The sequence below is a fragment of the Culex pipiens genome, chromosome 1 (assembly GCF_016801865.2).
Source record: "Culex pipiens pallens isolate TS chromosome 1, TS_CPP_V2, whole genome shotgun sequence".
Taxonomy (NCBI): domain Eukaryota; kingdom Metazoa; phylum Arthropoda; class Insecta; order Diptera; family Culicidae; genus Culex; species Culex pipiens.
The window spans coordinates 90,832,142-90,858,585 of NC_068937.1; the positions used below are offsets into that span (position 1 = coordinate 90,832,142).

Genomic DNA, 26,444 nt, shown 5'->3' on the forward strand with positions numbered 1-26,444 from the left:
TCCTTATCTACAAATATGTCTTAATAGTCAAAAAACTGTAAAAAATATAACCTATATCAAATAAAATTTACAAATTACGGGTGGCCGTCTTACCCCCGGAGAAGGTGGCCGTCTTGCCCCCAAATAATTTTTTTTTAAACATTTTCTGCAAATAGCTCATCGCATTTTTTACACTTTTCCGAGGGACATAATCTAGGGAAAACTTCAATTTAACATGAAAAAATATTTGAAGACAGGAAAACATATTGTTATCTAACAAAAATGTCTAAATTGTAATTCAAGAAAATTACATCCAGTTTCAAGTTCAAAAATTATTTGTTTATTTTGAGCTAATTTTATACTATTTCAAACAATAAACAGTCGACTCTCTGGCTATCGATCTTCCCGATTTCAATATTGCTCCATCTACCGATGAAATTTTCAGTCCCTTCAAACTGCATACTACGATTCTCTTCATTCCTCGATATTTTCTCTTGCTTGAAGGATCTCTTCCTCGACGGTCCCTTGAATCAATTTTACTCTAAAAATCTTTTCTGGTTGTCAATAATTTCATTTTCTCATGGCTTGCATAGACATTTTGCTTTGAGAAACGAAGCTTTGAAGGGTGTTTGACATTTGTTTGTTTTTGTTTAGTGACGTTTCCATCGTTCTCTCCCATAGCTGAGAATCAGGAAAAACATATTTTCAATCGAGTCTTCATTTTGCATCGTTCTGTAAACTGATGATTCTCTTCCTCGACGGTCCCTTGGATATTGACAACCAGAGAGTCGACTGTATTTGGCAAAGGTAGCTCCATATGCATTATTTAGCATGAGGAACAGTATTGCTAAACATTTTAGTAATATTCATAAGTATATTTATTAAAACAGTGGGGTGGCCGTCCTACCCCCAGCTCCGCTATTTGTGTCAAACCATCGGGGAAAAGATGTTTGGATCAATCATGCGACCTATCGTTGGATGCGTAATCAAAAGACCTATCTAATGAGTCCAAAAGATCAAAGATCTGACAACCCTACCGAGTTATGAGTATATGAAGTTTTATTTAGAGAACAGTTGTGGGTTAGACATTTTTATTTTACAAAACAAAAACTTTATTTATGTGAGAAAGGCATCAACCACGTTACGGTGGATTAAGTAACGTTTTGTATTTTTTATTAGGCTTAAACTTTGTAGGGCCCATGGCCAAAGAAGCCATTTTGTGTCATTGGTTCACCCATATATAAGTTAACCCATACATAAGTCTTCATACAATTCTGGCAGCTGTTTACACAAGAATGGTACGTAAATAATCGAAAATCTTTATATTTTGAAGTCAAGGCTAACATTTCAAAAGAAACAAATATGCAATATAACGACTTTTTGAAATGTTAGTCTTGATTCCATAATTTCCAAATATTTTTTTCAAAAAGTAAAAAAAACTTTTTTGTCAATGTTGTTTTTTTTTAAATTTTTGGACTATTAGTAGAGGGCTTTTTGGGAGAGGATTTGAAAACTTAAAATTTTCCGTTTGTTTTTCTCTTATCCGGTGTTGCTGAAACCAGAAGTTCAATCTTCACAGTTTCTTAGATGAAATTGTGGAAAGGTTTCTGCACTTTTCGAAAATCTGCAAATTTTTCGTTAAAGTCAAACGTTAAGCGGCCTTTCCTCGAAAATGGTACACTTTATCGATTTTATTCTAAAAAACTTTTCGATTTCAAATTCGATTTACATCATAAAAAATTGCAATCAAAAATTTGTTTTTTTAATCTAAAAACATTTTTTTTTCAAAAAACTATAACGGTAATTTTTTTGGCTGTACTTCTCCTCTCTGGTTTGCCGGATTTTGTTCACTTAAAATTATTATAGTAAATACAGATTTTGGGAAATTGTTTTTTTTTGTGAAAAAAAATTAAAAGCCGAAATCACAAAGTTTTCAGAAGTCGAAGTTGGAGTCACTGCAAAATCTACCCGACTCCGCAGCACTGGTATAATAATTTCTGGATAATCAAATTAACAATCGAGACTCCGAACAACCAAATCTCGCCTGTCGAAAGACATTGACCCGCTCTAATTGGCAGCAGATTCTTCAAATTCCACTCGATTATCCCCCTCAAGAATGGAAAATGGGTTTCCAAAATTTACAGACTTTCCAGGCAGCATCCTCCTCATTGTGCGATTTCTTCGACCTGCTGCTGGTGTAGACAAAAGGGGTACAATTTTCCAACCCATTGGCTTTGAACGAGAGTGGCTGTCATGGCCGGTCAGGACGCGGCGGAAACTCTGGCTGGTTAGGTTCCAATCATCGGAACTGCCTGCCCGCCGATGGACGAGGATTCAATGATCGAAGAAAAGGATGCGACGGTTTGCAGCACACAACAGGAAGAACTGAAATTTTGTCGGAGGAAAAAAAAGAGAGCATCCCAGGTTGGAGGGGAAATAGTAAAAGTCGAACGTAGGACAAAGGAAAGCTTTTCATTTATTGTTTTATCGTTGCACGGGGCAGCATTTTACGGTCGGGGTCTGGGAAAAGAGCAAAACCTTTGTCTTAAAAAATCCGGTGAATGATGTTCTTTGACCATGAGCTTGGAGAGCAAGTCGGAAATGATTTCGGATGAAGGTCAATTTGAGAAACAGGAAACTTTTGTGGAATGATGGCAATCTATGAATTGGTTGGTAAAAAATAGTCTTCCTAAAAAACATTAAAAAATATCATGATTTTCACATCTAACCCACTTCCTGTCATGCGTAAGAGCCGATCAAAAGCTCCCCCGGGCTTTGTTGAGTAGAGCGAAACGAAAAGTGCATCCCCTGTACGCGAGGAAAAAGCTTCGCAAACATGGTTCACAAAGGCCAGCAGCAGCGCCCGCTAAAGAGCAAACACACTTTTTTTAGCTCCTTTATTTAAACATGAGAGTTTTCCTCTTTTCGTTTGAAAAAAAAAAAAAAAACAAAAAGGAAAGTGAAGCCGAATCCCACTCGAGCGGAAGTGAATTAGTGCAATGATAAAACGAGTGCAAACAATAACTTAGCAAAAGGTCTGGGATAGCTTCTGCTGAGAGTAAAGTTAAAAAGTAGGGAGAGGTTCCGGTTTATCTCGAAGTATAGTTTTGGGTTCTTTTTTGTCTCACCTTACTGTTGTTTTGTGTCATTTGTGTAAGCGAAACATGCACGTAGAATTAGAAAAGTTAGATTTTTGGAGGGAATTTAGAGAAAAGAGAGTCAGAATAAACACGCTCCTCTCTGAGCACGTTCTTGTGTGAGTGTTGCCGAAAAAGTGCCATGCCAAGCATTACATAGGGAGTGTTCTTTTATTACGTAACGCAAAAAATCGGATTTTTAGACCCCCTCCCCCCCCCTCGTAACAAATTTTCTATACAAATTTTAAAAAATTTGTATGGAGCGTAACACGGCCTCCGACCCCCCCCTCCCCCCCAACTGCGTTACGTAATAAAAGAACGCTCCCATAGTTGTGTGAAGCGATCAACCAAATCGTTTTCTGCTTGCGAATCGTGGGTAGATCACAATTGATTACGAATTAGGGCGACAAGAAAAAAAAAAAAAAATGGAAAATCTTAAAAGTGTTGTCTTTGGCAAAGTTGTAGTAATTGATGAGGATTATTTGGTTGTTAGCGATTGACAAAAAACGCAACTTTTGAGCCATAGCCGTCGCCGAGATTTTTTGAAAAAAAAGGTGCAGGTGGTTATGTTCTACATGACCAATAAGACAAAGAACTTTGTACAAAACTCTAAAAAATCATTCTATTGTTATTTATATTTTTTAATTCTTTGCCAATTTATTTAATCCTTAATAATTAATACTAATTTAATGTCTTCAATCATTGACATCTCTGTGAAAATAAATTGCCAGAAAACGAAACTATTGCCAAAACAAGTATGGTTCAGAAAATGTCTATCCCCCCCAGAAAAAACGGCATCCGGAAACCATGGACCTTACAACCACTATCGAAATGGCAAATTTCATGTCCAGTCTCAAAAACGATATTGCCCCAAGTCGCATGGTTCGATAAATGTCCCCGGTAGAACCTTCCCTCAGGGCAATGGCCACTCCAGTTTGTGGCCAATCCTGTCAAAATGGCCATTTTCATTACCAGTATCAAAAACCATGAATTTTGATACCCATATTGCCCCAAGTCGCATGGTTCGATAAATGTCCTCCCGGGAGAACCTCCCTGAGGGCACCGGCCACTCCAGGTTGTGGCCAATCCTGTCAAAATGGCCATTTTCATTACCAGTATCAAAAACCATGAATTTTGATACCCATATTGCCCCAAGTCGCATGGTTCGATAAAAGTCCCCGGTAGAACCTTCCCCAGAGCACTGGCCACTCCGGGTGTGGCCAATATCCTACCAGATTGGTCCCAACCCCATTGCCCTAAATCATTCTGGTTTTCGGGTGACCGTCCAACAATCTTTATAAGAACAGAATTCCTCCCAAGTTGGTGCACAACCTGTGTCTATCAATGTGTGGGTTGTGTGTGTCTGAGCAATAAAATTACCACCGTGGATCCGTCTTTGACGAAACCTCGTAAGGTACTGAAATTTTCTGAGGCTATCTGTTAGCTTAAATAGTTCGCATGAAATGTGGCAACCATGGTGCAACATTCTCGCGTGAAAGTTCCACGACAGCAAGAGAAAAGGCAAAATTTGCACCATGTTGCCACATTTCATGCGAACTATTTAAGCTAGCACTTAGCCTCAGAAAATTTCAGTACCTTACGAGGTTTCGTCAAAGACGGATCCACGGTGGTAATTTTATTGCTCAGACACACACAACCCACACATTGATAGACACAGGTTGTGCACCAACTTGGGAGGAATTCTGTTCTTATAAAGATTGTTGGACGGTCACCCGAAAACCAGAATGATTTAGGGCAATGGGGTTGGGACCAATCTGGTAGGATATTGGCCACACCCGGAGTGGCCAGTGCTCTGGGGAAGGTTCTACCGGGGACTTTTATCGAACCATGCGACTTGGGGCAATATGGGTATCAAAATTCATGGTTTTTGATACTGGTAATGAAAATGGCCATTTTGACAGGATTGGCCACACCTGGAGTGGCCATTGCCCTAAGGGAAGGTTTTACCGGGGGGACATTAATCGAACCATATGACTTGGGGCAATATGGGTATCAAAATTCATGGTTTTTGAAACTGGTAATGAAAATGGCAATTTAGACCGGATTTTTCACACCCGGAGTGGCCAGTGCCCTGCGGAAGGTTCTACCGGGGGGGCATTAATCGAACCATGCGACTTGATGCAATATGGGTATCAATCAGCATACCCATATTACCCCTAGTCGTATAGTTCGGTAAATGTCCCCCCGGTAGGACCTTCCTCCAAGGCAATGGCCACTCCGGTTTTGGCCAATCCGGGTGAAATGGTCATTTTCATTACAAGTTTCAAAAACCATGATTTTTGATACCCATATTGCCCCAAGTCGTATGGTTCGATTAATGTCCCCCCGGTAGAACCTTCCCGAGGGCACTGGCCACTCCGGTCAAAATGGCAATTTTCATTACCAGTTTCAAAAACCATGATTTTTGATACCCATATTGCCCCAAGTCGTATGGTTCGATTAATGTCCCCCCGGTAGAACCTTCCCGAGGGCATTGGCCACTCCGGGTGTGGCCAATCCGGTCCGGTAGAACCTTCCCGAGGGCACTGGCCGCTCCGGGTGTGGTAAATCCGGTTAAAATGGCCATTTTCAATAACAGTTTCAAAAACCATGAATTTTGATACCAATATTGCCCCAAGTCGTATGGTTCGATTAATGTCCCCCCGGTAGAACCTTCCCGAGGGCACTGGCCACTCCGGGTGTGGTAAATCCGGTTAAAATGACCATTTTCATTAACAGTTTCAAAAACCATGAATTTTGATACCAATATTGCCCCAAGTCGTATGGTTCGATTAATGTCCCCCCGGTAGAACCTTCCCGAGGGCACTGGCCACTCCGGGTGTGGTCAATCCGGTTAAAATGGCCATTTTTATTGACAGTTTCAAAAACCATTAATTTTGATACCAATATTGCCCCAAGTCGTATGGTTCGATTAATGTCCCCCCGGTAGAACCTTCCCGAGGGCATTGGCCACTCCGGGTGTGGCCAATCCGGTCCGGTAGAACCTTCCCGAGGGCACTGGCCGCTCCGGGTGTGGTAAATCCGGTTAAAATGGCCATTTTCAATAACAGTTTCAAAAACCATGAATTTTGATACCAATATTGCCCCAAGTCGTATGGTTCGATTAATGTCCCCCCGGTAGAACCTTCCCGAGGGCATTGGCCACTCCGGGTGTGGCCAATCCGGTCCGGTAGAACCTTCCCGAGGGCACTGGCCACTCCGGGTGTGGTCAATCCGGTTAAAATGGCCATTTTCATTACCAGTTTCAAAAACCATGAATTTTGATACCCATATTGCCCCAAGTCGTATGGTTCGACTAATGTCCCCCCGGTAGAACCTTTCCGAGGGCACTGGCCACTCCGGGTGTGGTCAATCCGGGAAAAATGGCCATTTTCAATAACAGTTTCAAAAACCATTAATTTTGATACCAATATTGCCCCAAGTCGTATGGTTCGATTAATGTCCCCCCGGTAGAACCTTCCCGAGGGCACTGGCCACTCCGAGTGTGGCCAATCCTGTCAAAATGGCCATTTTCATTATCAGTTTCAAAAACCATGAATTTTGATACCCATATTGCCCCAAGTCGTATGGTTCGATTAATGTCCCCCGGTAGAACCTTTTCCAGGGCACTGGCTATTCCGGGTGTGGCCAATATCCTACCAGATTGGTCCCATCCCCATTACTCCAAATCATTCTGGTTGTCCGTTGACCGTCCTAACAATCTTCATTAGAACAGAATTCCTCCCAATGTAGTGCACAAACTGTGTCTTTCAATGTGTGCGTGTGTGTGTGTGAGCAATAAAATTACCACCGTGGATCCGTCTTTGATGAAACCTCGGAAGGCACTGAAATTTTCTGAGGCTAAGTGCTAGCTTAAATAGTTTGCATGAAATGTGGCAACAGTGGTGCAAAATTCTCGCGTGACAGTTCCACGAAAGCAGAAGGCAAGGCAAAATTTGTGAAGTGCTCTCAGCCAATCAGCAGCCGGGATTTTTCCTGCATTCATTTTTTTAGTTTCATCTTAACTTTTGAATACTTTAACAAAGTTTTATCAACTTTGTGAGGTAGTCAACTTGTACTTTAAGACTTCCCCTTTCGTTTGGTGGGTAAAACATAAAGATTGTTTGAATGGAGGGGAAGATATAAGCATTTGAAAAACGACAGAAAATCGTTACACTTTCGCTTCGCGAAATTTTGGATTGACACCCGTAGACAGTGCCCTTAGGACAAAGTTCTTTGTCAAAAAAAAATTCGGTCAAACATTTTTTACGGCTTTTTTTAATGTGAAATCAATGTTGCTATCGAAAAGAAAAGAAGGAAAAAAAATCAATATTACGCTCTTTTGAAATGTTAGATCAAAATGTTTAAAATAGTTTTTTTTCAAAAAGATAATATTCTGGGATATAGTCCAGGCTCGATCGAATCGAAATCGGATTTTTTTGTCCATGATTTAATTATCCGAAGTTCCTTTCAAACCATTGGATAGTCAAAAACTCGGATAATCGAGTCTGGACTGTACCGCCATTTTTTGCTGCCATCTTACATTAAATTTTTTTAAATCTTTTCATTTTTGTATGGTTTTAATCTTTGTTGTCGTCTATTGTCATTTCATTAAAATTAAGAAATCTATATTTAAAAAAAAAATAAGCAAGGGTATTTCCAATGAAAAGTGTTGAAAAAAAGTTGATTTTCCGATAAATTTTCGAAGCTTTTTTTCGGAACTAGAAACTGGATGCTCATTACTCTTATTTTTAAATTACTCAATTTTCTTTAAAATCGAACCTGCTCAAAAAATGGTAAATAAGACAGTAGAAAGAATTCGGTAAATTTCACTCCATTTTCCTCAAATTCTGAGTAAAGTTTATTTAAATAGGTTCGATTTTGACAAAAACTGAGTGGTTCAGAATGTGCGTGTGGTGTTAACCAAACACCACACCCAAACGGCGGTCGCATGATTGTGATGCATGGCGGCATGAAAGTATATCAGAATCTGCATGAAAACTGTCCTCATGCATTTTTTGCGATATAGGGGTATGACATTTTTGCCCGTTACCGACAATTATCGACATTACCGACGGCTTTTTGGTTGTATTTCACAAAAAAACCCTTACCAGAACGAAAATTGAACCACTAACTTCTTGGTTATTGATCCGACACGCTACCACCGCGCCATGGACGCTTGATGAAAAGTGAGTGAAAGAGCACCAACATATGCTTCTCTTTGGAGTGTTGTTCGGGGACGGGCCAGCGTTATATGTGTTGGTGAGAACTGCAGATCGCTGAAATGTTTACACGCGGGCAAAAATGATCTAGGGGCTTGCTGCAAAAAATGTTATAAAATATGACATTTTCTGCAGCAAATCCACTGTTGCAGATTTTGAGATATATTTTTCCTTTGGGTGCACCCAAGTTTGAAATGTCGTTGTCTCAGAAACTAATGGTTTAATTTCAAAGTTAAAAAATTAAATATTTTCAAAAAAACATTCTAAAATGAAGACAGAAATTGGGCTAGCATTTAATTTTGACAGAGTTTTTAAATTTTAGAAAGGTAAAACATGTTTAAATTTGTTCGACCCTTTTTAAAAGAGTGCTGAAAAGTCAAACTTTTCAACACTTTCTTAATAATTGATTGATCTTAATGTTGAATTTAATTTTTTTTAAATGTTTATCTTTTATTTAATGAATTTTGCCTCGTTCTTTGTTTTCATCTCATCAAAACGTGCCAATATAGTCGTCACTATCAAAACCCTTCCTCCTCAAATCGATGTCTCCTCTTCGGAAATCCTCCACGGGGAAGCATTGCACTCTGCTCATATTCTGTATGTTCTGTGAAACTTCCCGTCATCGTAGCCGGTCGGCACGGCGCGCGGACGATTCAACTGTTTCAACTCCTTGCGGGCATCGTGGGACGGTGCTGCAATTTCCGTTCCATATAAATTTCCCACCGTTCGCGGATGTTCAACCCCGTCGGGATGAAGAACCTACCCGTTATACGACGAGATGGGGCCTGACTGATTATATCGAGCGAGCAGTGGGGGCGAACCTACCTGGAACAGCAGGAACGCGTATCCTTTCGGCGGAAAGTACGACTTGGACTCGGCCTTGTGCGGCCAATCGACGACCAGCGCTCCGTACTGGTTGAACGACGTGGTGATTTCCTCTGCAAATATAAAGAGAAAGGGAAGGTTAGAGAAATTCCGGCTGTTGGTGCGGCGGAGTTGGAGTTGGCAAAGCTGAAGGAGAGAAAAAAACAAAAACTAGTCCGAGCGAAATCTCATTTGCGCCCGTTTTCCGATCCGGGACTCGGCTGTCGAAGAGGGTGGGGCAAGGGTATCATCATAGCTAGTGTAGTGTAGCAGCTTTCGTTATAAATAATGTAGATATTCCGGCGAAGATCCCTGGCTAGCAGGCGCTTCGGATGTTTCTAGGATCGAGCTAGTGATGTTCACGGTGTGTTCACAGTGGGATTGACCTTTGAAAAACTAGTCCAAACTTTCAAGACCTTCAAACCATGTTCTGTTTTCCTTAAGAACCCACTGTGTAAAGCACGAATAAAAAAAATAAAAAATAGAAAAAATCCCCAACCAACATCTCACGGAGAAGCACGGAGGCAGCGAACCAGATGATGATAAAAAATTTACTTCAATTTAACTAGATTTGCTCCGTGATTTTACCGAGCGTGTGCTCTTTCACTAGTACGGAGCTGTAAGCAGCTTGTAAGTTGCTCTCTATTACATGTTCCCTGGGCTGACGAGTGTGTAGTAGCACAGGTACAGGTACCCCCGTTCGCGGAAAATTCCTTCTCCGATGGAAATTATAGAGTCGACCGGAACCGTCCGGGCAAGGGTTGAAACAATATGCGAGTATGATGACTCTAATGGGCATAACGAGCTGAAAGCAATAAATCTGTTTATATAATAACAAAGGCATAATGTTTTCTTCTTGGAACAGGGAAATCCTAGGCGTTATCACACACACACACACACACACACACACACACACACACACACACACACACACACACACACACACACACACACACACACATCGAGCACACATTCAAAGGAAAAGTCTAGCCAAGAAAGCAAAGTTGACGCACAGAAAGTTTGTGGGGCAGGTTTAATTCTTCGGCAAAAAGTTGCGCTTTGTTGGGTGAGCATAAAGCCAACAAACTTGATTCCTTTGTGATTCTTGATTAATAATGCCGGTCTATCTGAAGTTGCTACAGAATCCATTGTTAAATGATTTAAAAATTATCTGGTGGAAATATTATTGTTTTTTTTTTTTTTTTTTTTTTTTTTTTTTTTTTTTTTTTTTTTTTTTTTTTTTTTTTTTTTTTTTTTTTTTTTTTTTTTTTTTTTTGAGAGGGTGGTCCAGCCGCACATCGTTGATGTCGAAACCTCTAAACTGGGCCCTCGTCCTGTCACATCCGTCAGTAGTCTTGTCGTACATTACAACTAGAATCGGATCTGCCAATGAATTAGTACACTTCGACCAAATAAACACTGACGCTGTATGGATCTGACTCTAGAATAAATGCACAGTTGTGTGTTATTCATAAGTCCAAAATGTTCAATTATTCATATAAGTCCAAATTTTCATTTGCGGATAACTACCTAACTTGAATTGAATACAAGATTTAAAGCAAGCTATCTGAAAGCTACTCTTATCTCAAATCCCCGACATTTAATTAATAGCCAAAAAACGTTTCTTGTAAAACCTGTCTGGCTTCTTTTATAAAAAAAAAAAAAAAAAAATGAATAACAGTTCATATTTTACAAGTCGTGAATTGAAATAGAGACGACCATTTGATCGTCAGAATTCCAGTAGATCCTCGATTCGCAACAATGGTCGATACAATCATAATCCGACAACCGTTAGTTCAACAGATCAACGAACTTAGTCCGATATCATTTCACTATTGATTGATCGAGACTCTACGGAAATTTTGACAAATCAGAATGGTTTTTATGCTACTTGAATGCAAATCCCCGATTCTGATAGAATTACTAAATTCACTGTTACTAATTTTGTCCCTAAATAACTAAAGGCAAAGTATTAAAAGTTGATATTTATAGTTAAAATCCTAAATTCTACAAAAACTAAATTTAAAAAAACCCGCATCCTAACCTGACACCCACATTAAGATAGGGAAAAATCACATATGTAGCGGTTCATTGTACAAATGTGATATTTCCACTATCGGAGAACCTCCTTGTCTCGATGACAGCTTACCGGCCATCGATTAAGCCCTGAGACTGCGCCAAAGTGGGTTCTCGCAGCATGAAGTGGTGTCCATGTGTAAAAATGGAAGCTTCAGCAATATACTGAACACTTCGATTTTAATTCCACATCGAATCAAATCATACTCTTTGCCAAACAAGCATCAAACCTATGACACTTATTATGACAAAGCCCAGGGTATCTGGTGGAAATATTATTGTTGTTAACATAAAAGTTAAACAACTTACTGATTTGTTTACAAGATCACCCAAAAGGACATTACCTCTGGCATTGAATTATCAGAAATGGATTTTCATCTCTGTCTTTTCTTAAGGAAAAAAGAAGAAGAAATTAGTTCCCAAAATCGGCAAACGCACCCTGTGAAAAGTTTGACACTTCTCAATCTGAGCCATCAACCAACGAAATCGGGTGCCTTCAAAAACGGCCGACCAACTAACCGACTAAGTTTGGATGCGTATTGTTTACAAAATGGACATAGTGAAAATATTTGCAATTTTCTTCGGCAAAGGAAAAAAGTGAATAACGCAGTGAAATCGATAGCATGTTGTAGAAATCCATCGAAAGGTAAGTTTTTGCAATGTAATATGTGGTAAGAAATATGTGGAACCGTCCTGAACCTTGCCGGACGCTTCTAGCAGAGCAGGCAATAAATCATGAACATTTTTTTTTAATTTTCAGATGCCGTAGCCAAATCAAGATTGCCGCCGGAAGAAAAAGTCAGGAGTTGGTCAGGATATTTAGGGTATGTAACAATCGTATTCTTTATCTGCAGCGGATCGACCAACTGGTTCCAGCAAGGGTCCCCCGGAACAAGTATTTTTAATCAACCAACTAATTGATTGATTTCGTCAGATAAAGTCGGAGTTTAAATGATAATTTTACATGGAAACCCAATATATGTTCTGAGGGCAGATTCACCCAATATTCAATTCTGAGGGCAGATTCAGATTCAGCGGGCAAAATTACTTGGAAAAACATATATTTGGAAAATTTTCAAATTTCGTTAAGATGGTCCCATATGGTTTTCCCTTGAAAATTAGACTTTTTAAAATAAAGATATCTCGAGTTTAAAGAAAAACACCCCTGAGATTTTTTCAGCGTTTGTAGTGCTAGATCTCCTCTTTCAAATGCAACTTGGTGCTTAAAATTTGGCTTGCGCCTTTTCGAGATATTTAAGTTTTAAATTTGCATCTTTTTTACATTAAAATGGCTGTAACTTTTGACCCTTAAGTCCAAATTGACCTGTCAAATAATCAAAATGTTTGTTTTTTAGAGCTCTAAAAGTGCCTCGAACATCACTTTTCTCTAAAACTTAACCCTGAATTGCCACGTTCAAAAAACTGATTTTTGAAGGTTTGCACAGATGCTTTCTATAAATTTGGTCGTAGAAGGCGTAGATTACGAGATAAAATTTCGGTGTCTTCGACAAAGTTGCTTGGATTGGCAAGCCCTACAACTTTTTAGAAGACAAAAAAATCCCAAAAATATTCCTGAAAAGTTAGATTTTTAAAATCACCCTAATAGTGAACCACCCTAATTTTCAATCAAACCAAAAGTTGCCCCTTTCCATTTGCAACAACTCTTCAGAAGACACTCCAAAACCAAATCAATTTTCCACTTAATTTTGCGATCTGGACCACTGTGCATTGGTTAGGGTGGATTTTTTGTTTTCATTATAACGGTCTGTGGAGGACCCGTGGCTATAAAATTGGTTTTAATGGCATCAAAATTTTCTGCTGTTATGATAAAAAAATATGTTAAGATTTTCAAACAAACTTGAAACATTTTATTAAAAGTTAATAAACTTAGTTAAAAAAATCATCATCATAATTTTTTTTTCATTGTTTTAAATTGTAAACTGTTTAAATAAAACATTAGAAAAGTCACTTAGCTAAGGGACAATTGGACGTAATCCGTTCAATTTGAAAACTTTTAGGGCAAAAATTTGTAAGAAACATACCTAATGACTTTAAAAGTTATTCGGTTTTTAAAATAACATATTTTTATCGTAACTTTTTTCAATGTTTTTTTTATTGCGCAATTCTCACTAACTTGGACTTCGCACTAAATTATTGCTATCGATCGCACTTTTGCGACTTGTCAAACTGGCTTGGGAAAATTAAATTTTCTCAAAAAATGATCAAAGCGAGCCGATGTTGCTCACCGCAATTTTAAAGTGCGAATGTCCAGTTTGGTGGAAACTGCGACTGGAAATATAAATAAACAACTGATGGTTGCCTAGTTTTTGGAAATTTTGTTGTCAAAAGTGCGAGAGAAAAGTGCGGGCCAAATCCAAGTTACAGTGCAAGGATCAATAACTGATTAATTTTTTTGTTACTTTGCAGGGTAATTTTAACAATTCAGCTGACTTCTCATCCATTTAGTTTGTAACACCATATACAAATCCACACTATCGAAAGCTGGACGTGCCTGATTTTTCTTCAACTATCAAATTAATTATGAATCCTGCTATATTTGCTCTGGGTCATATTTGGACCGAAGTACAAAAAACGACACTTTTATTCTTGATGCTTTTAAAATAGTGGCATCCTAAAAAGGGTATCACTTTGTCAATTCAGCAATTTGTTAGCAAAAGGGTGGATTTGCAAGAGTCAAGAATTGAATTAAATATAGTTCTGTGAAGGTTTCAAAATTTCCAAAACAATCTTTAGTGATTAAATTGTAAATAAATCATTTTCATACGTTTGGACGGAGTTGGCCACTTTAGGATATGCACATATATTAGGCTCACCTACTAGCTCGCCCGGTTTAACACTTTTGCACAATAAGTGCACCGTACATAACCTTTGCTGCTGCTGCTGCTAGTGCGGCTAGTACTAAGAGGACAATGATTGCACAATTTTCCGGACCCCGGAGCCCGAAACCCGGCCAGCCAGTCCCGTTTCAAGTTATGCAAAAATAATGAAGCTATCCATTTTCATTATTTAGATTTGGAACCCCGAGTTTTCACTCTCTTTTGTGTGTTCTGCAGCGGAAAACTTGTGTGGTGCACTGGTGACTCTCTCTGTGTGAGTTGCAACAATTGCTTTGTGCCACACCACCACACTTTAGTGACTTGGAAAAACGGATGCATAAAAGGCGGAAAAGCGTGCCGTCATCGGATGGGTGGTGGTGGTGTTGGTGGGAAAACCTTGTTCATTTATAACTAGCTCTGCCTCCTCAAACCTGCTGAATGTATTTATGGTTTACGAATGATAATATGCATCTTCAATTTAGTGAAAACACGCCATTCGTTTTCCGCAGTGACAACAACTATGAAAGTGCAGTTTAATCTTTGCTTTCTGAGCACGAATTGATTATGAAGAGCCGCGTTTTACGGCGCCATTTGTGCAATTATTTTAAATTTGATGTCTCAAGTTTTGTTTGGTTCTATTTTGTATTTTTTTTTTCAATTTTCACTACTTAAACAAATTATTTGCAAAGCTTTTGGTAGAAACCCGATTTCAAAGAAACATAATGACTGCTCTTTTTTAATTTAAATAAAATTTAATTTATATTACAGTCCAGAAATATTGATATGTTGAAAAAAACACGAATTGATAATATTTAAGGCAATCAACCTTTCAAATCTACCCAAAATGGGATCGCAGAATCCGAATTTGATGTTAAATAAAAGTAAGAAAATAAAAAAACTCGATTCGGATAATCGAGTCTGTACCGTAATTAAAATTGTATTCATCATTCGGTACAATGAATAGAGTCAATCAACTGAAGGAAAAAATGTTGAGAATGTTGTGTGTTCGGTTGAAATTCGATACCTTCAAAACGGTTTTGCTTGCATGTACTTTGAAAGTCCCACTAATTGATTGATTGGAGTAGAAAATTTATGTTGATGGAAGATTGTACAAATCAATCACTACGTAAATGATTGGCTCAGATAACATGATATCGTGAATATTTAATCTGATCAAATCCAATCTGTCAAGTATATCAATGTTGTTGTTTATTTTATTAACGTGACTTTAACCTAGAGAGGTCACTTAATATATCAATGAGTTCAGCATGAAAAGATTATTTCAAAATAATCACTAGCTCTCAATGGTACTTAGCGCGATCCTGGATGATCCTAAGAAATTTGCATTTTATATGAAATCAAGAGTACTTTTTCAAAAGGTACTATGCACCATGATGGGTTTCGTGTACTAATAGGACCTTTGAATAGGCAAGCGAGAATTTGTAGTTTATGCAACTAGTTGCAAAACTGTGTGTTTTTTTTTTAGAGATTTACAACATTACAACGATCTGCATGCATTTTTTGAAATCCTGAAAACAGTGAAACGCTTTTGTTCCGCTTTAATTTTGCGTAGATACAAGTGCTGGAAAGCTTAACTTTTTGCAATTCCGGCGTGAAACTACTTAGTTTTCCTGTCATTCTCGAACGACGAAATTGCCTACTTTTTTTCCTACCAAAAATAATAGAATCGAATAGAAACACTTTTCAAAATAAATAACAAAAAGTTCTACTTTTCAGCACTGAAATGGTTGAATGTTGAGCTTTTTAGCACTTGTTCTGAAAAGTAATATTTTTCAACATTGCTTTGATTAAAACGATGGATTGACTAAATAAAATACATAGACATTTGACTTACAATTTCAATCAAAGGGTGTTTTTCGGAATTGCAAGAAATGTTGTATGGAACTCGTTTGCAAAACTTTTTTTTTTTCAACACTTCTCGTATTTATCCAACGAGTACGAATCGTGCTGAAAAAATCTTCTTTTTGCAACTTGTCACATAAATTACTATTTTGCAATTCCAAAAACACCATTTGAATTGGTTTTTTTCAGTGAAACTTTTATTTCCCCGATTGAATGTTATTTGTCGTCAAACAGTATTGAAAAGTATTACTTTTTGACACACAAAAAAAAACAACGTTTTTTGACGTTCCGAGAAAAACGTGATGTAAAAGCATTGTAAACAATAACAAACAAATTTTGTTTGTCTAACGCTTCTGTGCATTGTCCCGCAGTTTGTATGTATTTGGTTGCCGGAGTCCCAATTTATAATTAAAAATGTTTACAGTTGTCGGGCATGTACGTGTGACAAAACGTACTCTGACTTAATTTCCTTTGGCCAGTTGTCGCACTTGTTGACCGAGCCACGTAGCCCAGCGGTAACGCTTTCGCCTTGTAAGCGGTAGATTGGGGTTCGAATCCCGGCTCGGACCAACACAACTGGTGATCTTTTACCTTCAGGATTCGATTGTTTAGTAAAGGGAAGGTAGTGTATCGTCACAAACTGGACCTTATCAAGACACTTTAGGAAGACAACCTATGGAATGTTAACATTAACCTTAACATGTAAACATTAAGTTAATTAATAAACTGTCACTGAATCCGCTTTGTAAATGCCGGCCCCGATACTCTTCATGGGTGTTCCCTTCAGGAACATGGAAAGATTTACTTAGTTGTCGCACTTGCAATAAGTTTCAGGGTGTGTCAAGATAGCACGATCAGATCAAAACTTCTTTCATATGAAGAGTGACAAAAAAGCGTGAATATTTCAGGGATCTTTGAAGATCAAAAGGTAAAGCATTGAAAGCTGCACAAAATGACGTTCCTAACTCACTTTGGCCCAAAATTAAAGTGCGACGATCACGAAGAATTGAAATTTCTTCTGAAAACATCTCCCATAATTCCTTTATTTCACAAGCTCCTCGCCAAATTTGCCCCAATTTCATACGAGTGAGCCAAAATTACCCTCGATAACATCGTCCCCTGGAAAAACCTTCCCCAAAAAACGAGCAATTTTCAACCACATCTGAAACCTTACATGAACAGCGCAGTGCACCCAGAACGGAGGGAGAAAATTACTGGAACAACGTCCGTCCAGACATTGCTGGGTTACGTTACGTTACGCTATCATGTCGAGCGAAATCCAGCGTAGTACGTAGTTGCTACATCAACTGGCCAAGACGAGGCCATATCCCCTCTCCCGACAATGATGATGATTTTCCACATTTCACGCCCCATGTTCCGAGTCAAGAGGGGCACAAAATGAGAAAATCCGCTGCACCGCCGTCGTTTGGGAACGGAATTCGAGGGTTGCAAAATAAAGTGTTTGGCAGACCCGTCAAGGGCCCTACAAGTGTGGCAGAACCGTCGGTATAATGCCGACACCCATTGTCATGGATCTGAAGGAGTCACAGTGAAAAATTGCCTGGTTTGGTTAAGCGTGTAGCTTTGACAGTTGGTCAAACCCGGTACGAAGTGTGAAGATTTTGTTGGCTCGATGTAAAGCAACTTGAACTTGAGTGGGGATTTTCACCGTGTTCTCGCAAAGCTGAGTCCGGGTGAAGAAGCAGGCCCATATTCGACATCATTATCGTCATCACACACGATCAGAGAGAAAGAGTCGTTGGAGCGCCCCAATCCTGAACAAGACGGGTAGAAATCGGCTCCCGTCAGGACCAGCGATTCCCAGCGGGCGTCCTGGAATGGAAGATACCGTGCGGACTAATAAGCACTTAAGGACCCCACACCACACTCTCTCTCTCTCTCTCTCTCTCGTCACGTGGTGCACATGCTGTTAAGTAATGAGGTTCTGGAGAGCATCCTTGGGGCTGGAGTAGCTGAGCCGCTCTCATCAGGGACGATTACATCGATAAAAACTGGCGGTGGCGACGACGATGCACGGCAATCAAAGTGAGAAAACCTCCACTTGTCGAAGACGATGTCGACGACGTTCCTGAGAAGCCAAGAAAGGATAGGAACAGTTTCTTTCCAGCTCATAGGACTAGGGAGAAGGTATTTTAATTAAGGCTCCGAGGTCTGGTTTATTACCTGCTTCTGGTTGATGAAATTTCTCCGGCTTTCCCAGAAGGAGAATGTGCTCACTTCAGCAGTTTTTTTCCCCCTCAAACCCATCACGTAACATTGCCGCAGTAGACTATCATTAGCGTCAATTGACACCTTTTACGCCTCCCACGCACGCACGCACGCACGTGGATCTGGACAAAAGAGGACTAAATCGAGAGCCTAACCTCTCGTGAGGACGGGAGGACATCGATTAACACGTATGGGAAGCGAATGTTGTCAGCACAAATGAGGGTGTCTCTGCCTTGCAGATGAATGCGAATCGTGATTAAGTTGGCTGGAAAAGAAACCCCCTCCTTCGAGCATTGCGGTTCATTTGGTCCTGTTGGAGATGTTGTCATCAGCTTGAAGACGATGTGGAGTACACCGTTAGTCTTTAAATTAAGTTGTTGCTAAACGATTCTATATTGCTATGGCTTATGAACATTAGGCCGTCCCAAAAAAATGAAAAGTTGTTAAATCTTCGGTGCTCACCCCTAGGATGATAAATTAGGATGTCAGGAACAATGTCTTCATACAACAAAAAATTCCCAAAAATGGTTTACAACTCGCGCGCGGAGCTTTAATGAAAAAAGTGCGTTTTTCGAGTATTTTTCAGAAATGCGAGTAACAATCATACTAAAGTCATTCAAATTTGGTCGCCTTGGGCTTCAAGTTATAATTTAATCTCCCCTGAACAAATTCCTGTACAGACATAGTCTATAAAAGCTTGTGTTTGGGCATGGCAGGGCGTTTTTGGGAGAAAAAAAAAGTATTTTTTAGCCAACAAAATTCAAAAATCGCTCCCCAAAACGAGCGAAAAAATTTTGCAGCCAAAACTAATGCATTCAGCTTATAGGAAATTTTATGGAGATCATTTTGCTTTTTTTAACATTCAATTTATGTCCACGCGAAGCCGAGATATTTGCATTTTAGTGAACAAAAAGTGACGAATTTTCAAAATTCTTGGTATATAAGCGTTTTTAGCATAAAACATTGGCTACTATGATTACAAACGGGAAGGCATATATTTTGGAAATTTTTATTTTGCTCGCTTAAAAACGATATTTGTTAATAACATTTCATGAAAAAACATGAGATTTTCTCATAATGTGGGGAGCGATTTTTGAATTTTTTTGGCTAAAAAATACTTTTTTTTCTCCCTAAAACGCCCTGCCATGCCAAAACACAAGCTTTTATAGACTATGTCTGTACAGGAATTTGTTCAGGGGACATTAAACTATAACTTGAAGCCCAAGGCGACCAAATTTAAAAACTTTAGTATGATTGTTACTCGCATTTCTGAAAAATACTCGAAAAATGCACTTTTTTCATTAAAGCTCCGCGCGCGAGTTGTAAACCATTTTTGGGAATTTTTTGTTGTATGAAAACATTGTTCCTGACATCCTAATCTATCATCCTAGGGGTGAGCACCGAAGATTTGACAACTTTTCATTTTTTTGGGACGGCCTAATGAACATGTCTGATACTTAAAAAAGATTGACAGCCCCACTGAAAAAAGTATGAAAGAGGCTAATTTAAACCAACATGGGTATTCTCTCATCAGAGTGTAGTAATGTAAACAAAGTTCGGTCCCATTTAAAATAACAAGTCTAGAGTCATTATATAAAAGCACTTTTGCGTGTTGGCAAACAACAGTTCAGGCTATACAATGTAAATGGGCCAATGTGGATTTGTAAACATGCAGTCTAGATTGCTCATGTTAAATGTCAACATTCCCTGACGTGGGCAGAACAAACTGCTTGTTTACAATTTCCCATTGGCCTAAAAATTTCTAACACAATCACACCTCTGAGTGCCACAGAAGTGGGTTTGTTTGCATCAGATATGCTTTCTCTTTCTGGTAAAAGTTGGTTTGTCATGCGACTTATAGCTGGTTGTTAAATGCCCACCGCCCGATGACAGCTAACATATTTCGCAGCGACAGTGACAGCTCGAGCTCGATCTTTGTTTGCATCAGGACACTGCGACCAATTAGGTTTTACGATGTGACGTCATTTGACAGCTCGTGTGCACTGTTTATATGTGCTTCGTCGATTTTCGACGAATTTCACCAAAATAAAATCGACGGCCGCATCGAACTGTGCTAAGTCCATGTAAACAGTGCACTCCTTTCTAACCTCCAAATCGAGTCGGCGTAAAACTTAATTGTTCGATTTTCTGAGTTATATCCAATATCCAACTTTTCATACGAATTTTTCAGTTCAACCCATATAACCATTTTTATTGTTGTAGTACCTGAACTCAAAAAATCTTTAAAAAATGGGATATTGAACTTAGAAAATCATGATTTTTGGTAAGGGTGTACGTGAGTGGTATTCGAAATGAGACAGCTCTTTGTTTACATTATTACACTCTAATGAGAGAATACTGGTATTGAGTTTAACTAACTTCTGCCCTTCTTTTTTCAGTGGGACCAACAGTCTTTCACCATCAATTTTGAAGTTTGCTGAGGAATCCCTTCCGAATTAAAATTATGACAATCTTCAATCAATAAGGTGACAAAGAACCGCAAAGTCACGAAAAAGTCAGTCCCTCTAAAGCTCTAATGGTGATGGATGCAAACAGAACCTCCCAGCTCGGAAAGCTCGAAAACAACCATGGACCATGGACCCACAGCCCGGAGCGAAGCGAAAACAGAAAATGTAAATGATGTTTGAAATGAGCATTAAATGAGATTTAATGGATACCGCGCCGAGCTTGCTCCGAACCTTTAAAAGCCGTACGTACGTCTTGTTTGTGTACGTTCAGCCCTCGTCCGTTCCTCACAATTTCCAGACGAGCCCTCGGAATCCGATGATGGAAGACAAGCACTCCCGAGCTGGACACTACCTTGCCGACCACTAGTCGCAGTTACGCTCCATTTCCGGTTGTTCATCGTCGAGGACGACGACGACGGACCGGAGGTTCAGTGCTAGTTAGTGCGTTGTACATCTCGTTAACACGGGTCCGTAGGGAGTGGATGTGGATCTTGCGGCGGTCACAGAACTGCGGACTTGTTTTAGTTCTTGTCAAAACACTAGCGCGCTACGACGGATTCACATTGACAGCCAGACATTGGTTAAGTGGTGACATCTACGAGAGAATTGTCACGAAAGCTTTTAGATCCACTTGTCTCTGGGCTAGTTGAGCTGGATGCTGACAAATTACTTGTGTTAGTTGTGCTGGTAAACCAGCGTCTGTCCAGCTGTTGGGCGACCCCGGACGCTAATGATCAAAGGGACTTTTTATTTCGAAACTAGCGACATCAACCTAACGGTGACGAAGATGATGATGACGGTGGAAATGGCGATGGCTGATTTGCTTCCGTTTCCGTCGTCCGGAGAGCGTGTCGGCTCGGACCAGAAGAACGACCGAAACGAGCGGTCCTAAGCTGTGTTGACTACGGTGACGTCCGTAAAGCACTGTTTGCAGTTAAAGAGTGCCGACACCTAGCTGGCGTAAGTTGAAACTAATTGAAAGTTTCGGTAGTTAGGGCGCTCGGCTTTATTTCGTACGACCTCAACAAACAAACCTCCTCCCTCTCCCAGTCCGCGTCGGCCAAGGTTTTTTATGGACCTTGAATCAAGCACTCTCGTGGGAACACGGTACCCGGCACTAAGACGAGATTAAAAATAATTACTTCCGCCGGTTGCACCTTGCTGAAAACAACTAACCCGAGGTAAAACAAAAATCAATTTTAGCGTTTCTGCAAGTCGGCAGGAATGCAGTTTTTTGAGTGGCGGAGCACACTCCAAACGATCCAAGTGAGAGATTGTTGAGGGAAATCCAGTGAAGGCGGCAAAGGAGGGGTTTGCAAACTTTTTGTTGACATAAGATGTTATGCTCTTTTGAAAAGTTTGATCCTCTAAACACACGTCAAAACCGAACCTACTCAGAAATGAGTAAATGAGACATCTGTCAGATTTGAGTGAAATTCACCAAGGTCTGAGTGAAATTTACTCATTTCTGCTGTCAGAAAGACACGTCCACAAGAAAAAAGTCATTTTAAGCCAAAAATCGTTTTGCACCATAGCTTTTTCAGTGGGCTAACACAGCTTTCGTCAGAAAAAAATAGAAAAAAACAAAAACGAAGTTTTATGTCAATCCGACGCCCATGGCCGCTTCCGACCGACGGGTAATCACCGGGCCAGAAAACCGCCTCGCAGAGTTCTCCTAACACGAACCGACTTTCGAATGTTTTTCTGCTGAGGCACCGGCTTTTCCGACCTGGAAAGAGGAAAAGTGCATTTTCTTTCCGTGCGCCAAACTGGTTGAATGTCGAACAAAATTGGAACCTAATTGGAAGAGGTCCTCCTGCAGCGCAAGCCCAAGACAAAACCTTCCTCCGTGAGCTGCCGAGAAGGAAGCGTTCCCGGTCTTTGAAATTTGCTCAAGACCTCTCTGGAGAAAGAAAAAAAAGTTTCCCGGCTGGCGCAGCCTGAGCAGGAGATGAAAAATGCTTCAATGACTGTAATTTTTCTTGCACGGCAGCAAAACGACGACGAGAACCTCTGGAGAGGATGCACCGCACCCGTCAGAACTTCCAATTGTTGAACCAAGGAAGCCAGCCAAGATTTATGAAGGAGAGGAGCGCGCAGAACCTGGCAAAAGGACACTTTAATTTTACAGTGCACTTGATTTCCGGGTTCTCCCCTGCTTTCCTTGCACAGAAAAGAGCAGCCAACTTTTCTTATGAAAATCAAAAGATAAACGAGGCATGCCGTTGATTGTTATCGCCCGGTCGTAATTCTTCGTACGAAGCATTTTTGTTTCATCCCGGCATTTTGGGAATAAAAATAAAAGGCTGATTTAGGGGTTTTTGGGCGTACCACAATGATTACAATAAAAACCGTGCTAAATTGTAAAATGTTGCTGTGCTGGACAATTTTGAAATTCAAAAAGTTTTGATTTTTAATAACCGAGCTGTTAAACCAAGTGCAGAAAAGTGATCCTGATGAATTAAGACCTGAATGTCAACGGGCTCAACGACAGTGTGTTTTGCTTTCTGGTAGCTTCAGTGACCTACGCTGGGTACAACACTTATAATGTAGTTTGATTTGGGTCATTCATTAACATCCTGGAGTTAAGACCTGGACGTCAACCAGCTCTACGACCTATGACCTAGTGACCCATGCTGAGTAGTTTAGATGTTTTGGGTCATCCGCGAACGTCCTTGTTAGAACCTGGATGCAGCCACAGCAACTGCTTCAATGACCTACGCTGAGGACAACAACCAAAATTTTGGTCGTTTTATGTCATTCAATAACTTTTTGGAGTTGGGACTTTAATGTCAACAAGCTTTGCGATGTTCCCACTTAAATTTTACTCAACTTGGCAGTGACCTACTTAACATACAGTTTTGGATCCTTGGGTCATACAAAAACTCAACCATCTCAAACGACACTTACTGACAGTATTTTTTAGTTTTAGGTCATTCAAGAAACTCCCTGGACATTAAATACGAAACAAACGTTATTCTGAAGCTAAGTTTCACTGCAACGCACCCGGACTGCACCTTCTGTTTCTTAACGTCCGGACGTGCGACTTACGTTATGCCCGGCCAGTAAATTGTAAACTTCTGCCAGTATGCAGACATCGAATTGGACATCCAGCTGGCTGGAGCACTCTCTAACCAGCCATCACACAAAACGACAACTCATTCCGAACTTTGGGTGCCATTTGACGACGACGGCTGCTTTCGGAAGCTGGAGCTCTGGAAGTTGCGTAATTTACACTCGGACCAGGGAGATATTAATCCACAAGACAAACACAGCTCGTAAAAGCAAATCATTTCTCCTCCCTCGCCAACGGGGTTTCTTTTCCTCCACCCATCGAACCCGTCTGTTTGCTGAGGAAAATTGTTTTTCGGGTGTGGAGGAGCGGGTGACTTTGGGTGAACCCCCACCCTTCACCGTAACCCCATGGACTTGACCCAGTTGATGGTAGGCTCCCCAAGGGAGAGACAGCTCTAAATTTAAGCAAGTGTGTGCAATGTATAAATTACAGACTCTCTTGAAGTAGGTACACGCAGGAGGTCATCGGTTACGGGGCAGGCAGCAGGAAATAAATTGAAAATTGTGTATCTGCTCTGGCTGCTGGCAACACTGCCCACCGAACTTTGAAATGGTGCAGAATGTTTTAGAGTGTAGCAACGTTGTTCGAATGAAACATGTGTTGCGTGTTTCGTGTTAGGGGGCGGGTTTAGGAGGTAAAAAATCGTTTGTTTTAGGTTATCGTGACTAATTTGCTTGAAATTGCAATCAACACTTGGCTTAAAAGCTGACGGTGGGACAGGTGAGAAGAAGTTTGGGGGTGGGGTTTCATAATTATTTATGCAGAACAGTTGAATTTATTACTGGTCCGGGTTCGAATCTGATTATGCTAGCTGAATTTAATTGGATTTGCACTGCAGGTGCAACTAACTTGGCCAACGTGCCGGATTTGCGTTAATGTCTATACTTTTGGTTTGGGTTCCGGTGGTTAAATACATATTTGTTCGTGCTTTCGTACGTATTCTACTAAGCTTATTTCAGGGTGGCCGCTCAAGTCGGGAAATCGGTGGTAATTCGTCAAAATTCGCAAAAAATAGAACTGGTAAAAGTCAGCAATTTGTTATTTTTTTCGTCAAAAAGTTTGTCATTCCGGGCATTCATGTTGTTTGTAAAAAATAAGTCAACTCTTGAAAATATTTGAAATATTTTTTAACAAGATTCAAATCAATTTCAGTTGAATAGTTATGGCACCTTACATCAAATGTGTGGTTTATTAAAAAAAATATATTGATATCCCAATCTGTAAAAATAAATTAATTTCAACGAGTATGAGTATTGTGGGATATTATTGTGCCTCTCACAATTGTGGAACACCTGAATTTAACTAATATTTTCCCCAAAATGTTATCAGACCATGTATAAAACTTCACTTAGCTTGAGTTTCACTGATTTCAGTGTGTGAAGTCATTATTTTGTAGAAAATATGAACCCCTGGAGAGATCCAAAGTTTGTTTACATCCGTAACCCGAGCAGCGGTAAATAACACGGGAATACCATATTTTGGTATTACTTGGCATAATAACAAATACCAAAATGTGCCCTTGGTTGCAAAGTAATAGATGGTATAATATCATGTAATCATACCAAAAAACTGTATTGGGAAGACCAAAGCAATACCAAAACGTGCCATTCCAAGGGCAAATGAGTACCAGACAAATAAAAACTTTCCGGGTAAATAAAAATCTCATTGGACAAAAAACAATGAGAATTCTCTATAGGATTACAGCGGGAATTCAATTTGGCTAATGGGATTGTAATGAGAAATGGGTAGAATTTTGATGCTATATTTAAATCCTTCGAACAAGCAGGAAACGAGTCTTGCTTGGAGAGCCAAAAAATATCAGGTAAAGAAAACTGGAGGTATACTGGAATCGAACTCATGACAGGTAAGGTGCAGACACCATTTTAGCAACCAGTTTACCAACTGAGCTATCAACGCTTGTTGAAAACGAGCTGCTGCTGCATCAACATGTTTTAGCTGCAGGTAAAAATATCAGGAAATTCAAAGAAAGAGAAACAAACTGGCATTTTTCGTGGGATTTTTGAGGATGCATGATTACAGTTACAGTTTATATAGAATTCCAATAAGAATGTAACAGAAAAATCAGGCATCGTGTCCAACTGTTAAAAGGATTTTAGAACGAAGTTCGAATACCACATGCATACCAACATTTTGGTATTGAAAGAGTTATTTTATCTAATTAACAAAGATTGACATGATTTTTTTAGTTTATCGATTATGACGAAAAAGGCACAAAATGTTAAGAAAAATCCACATAAATTTTGAAAAATATTTGTAACGGCCTGAATCAAATAATTTTTTTATACATTTCTTTGAGGAATTTATATTTTTTTGCTTTTTTAAATTATTAGATCTTGGAAATTTTTGAAGTTTTAAATTTTAAGAATATCAAAAATTTTCACATTTTTGTGAAAAATCAATCAATCAAATTTCTGAAATTATGAAATTTAGCATGTACGCATTAAAAATTTATATTTTTTTGAATCTCTCTAATTTTTATAAATTTTGGATTTCTAAGATTCCCTAATGTAAAATTTTGGAATTTTTATTTTTTTTTAAGATTACATATGAAATTTTAAATATTTGAATTCTTAATTTTTTTAATGAATTTACCTGAATACTAATTTTTCAAGGCACCGTGCTGTGTAATTACCTATCACTTAAAAAAAAGTTCATTTTAATCAAGGTACATT

General features: G+C 39.4%; 1 protein-coding gene across 1 annotated transcript in view; it reads right to left on the reverse strand.

The window, feature by feature from the left end:
- Positions 1–26,444, reverse strand: part of LOC120418740 (translational regulator orb2) — a 68,074-nt gene that overhangs the window by 34,854 nt on the left and 6,776 nt on the right. The window contains 1 exon segment of the mRNA XM_039581215.2: positions 9,164–9,276. Within this exon segment, the coding sequence (XP_039437149.1) occupies positions 9,164–9,276 (113 nt within the window).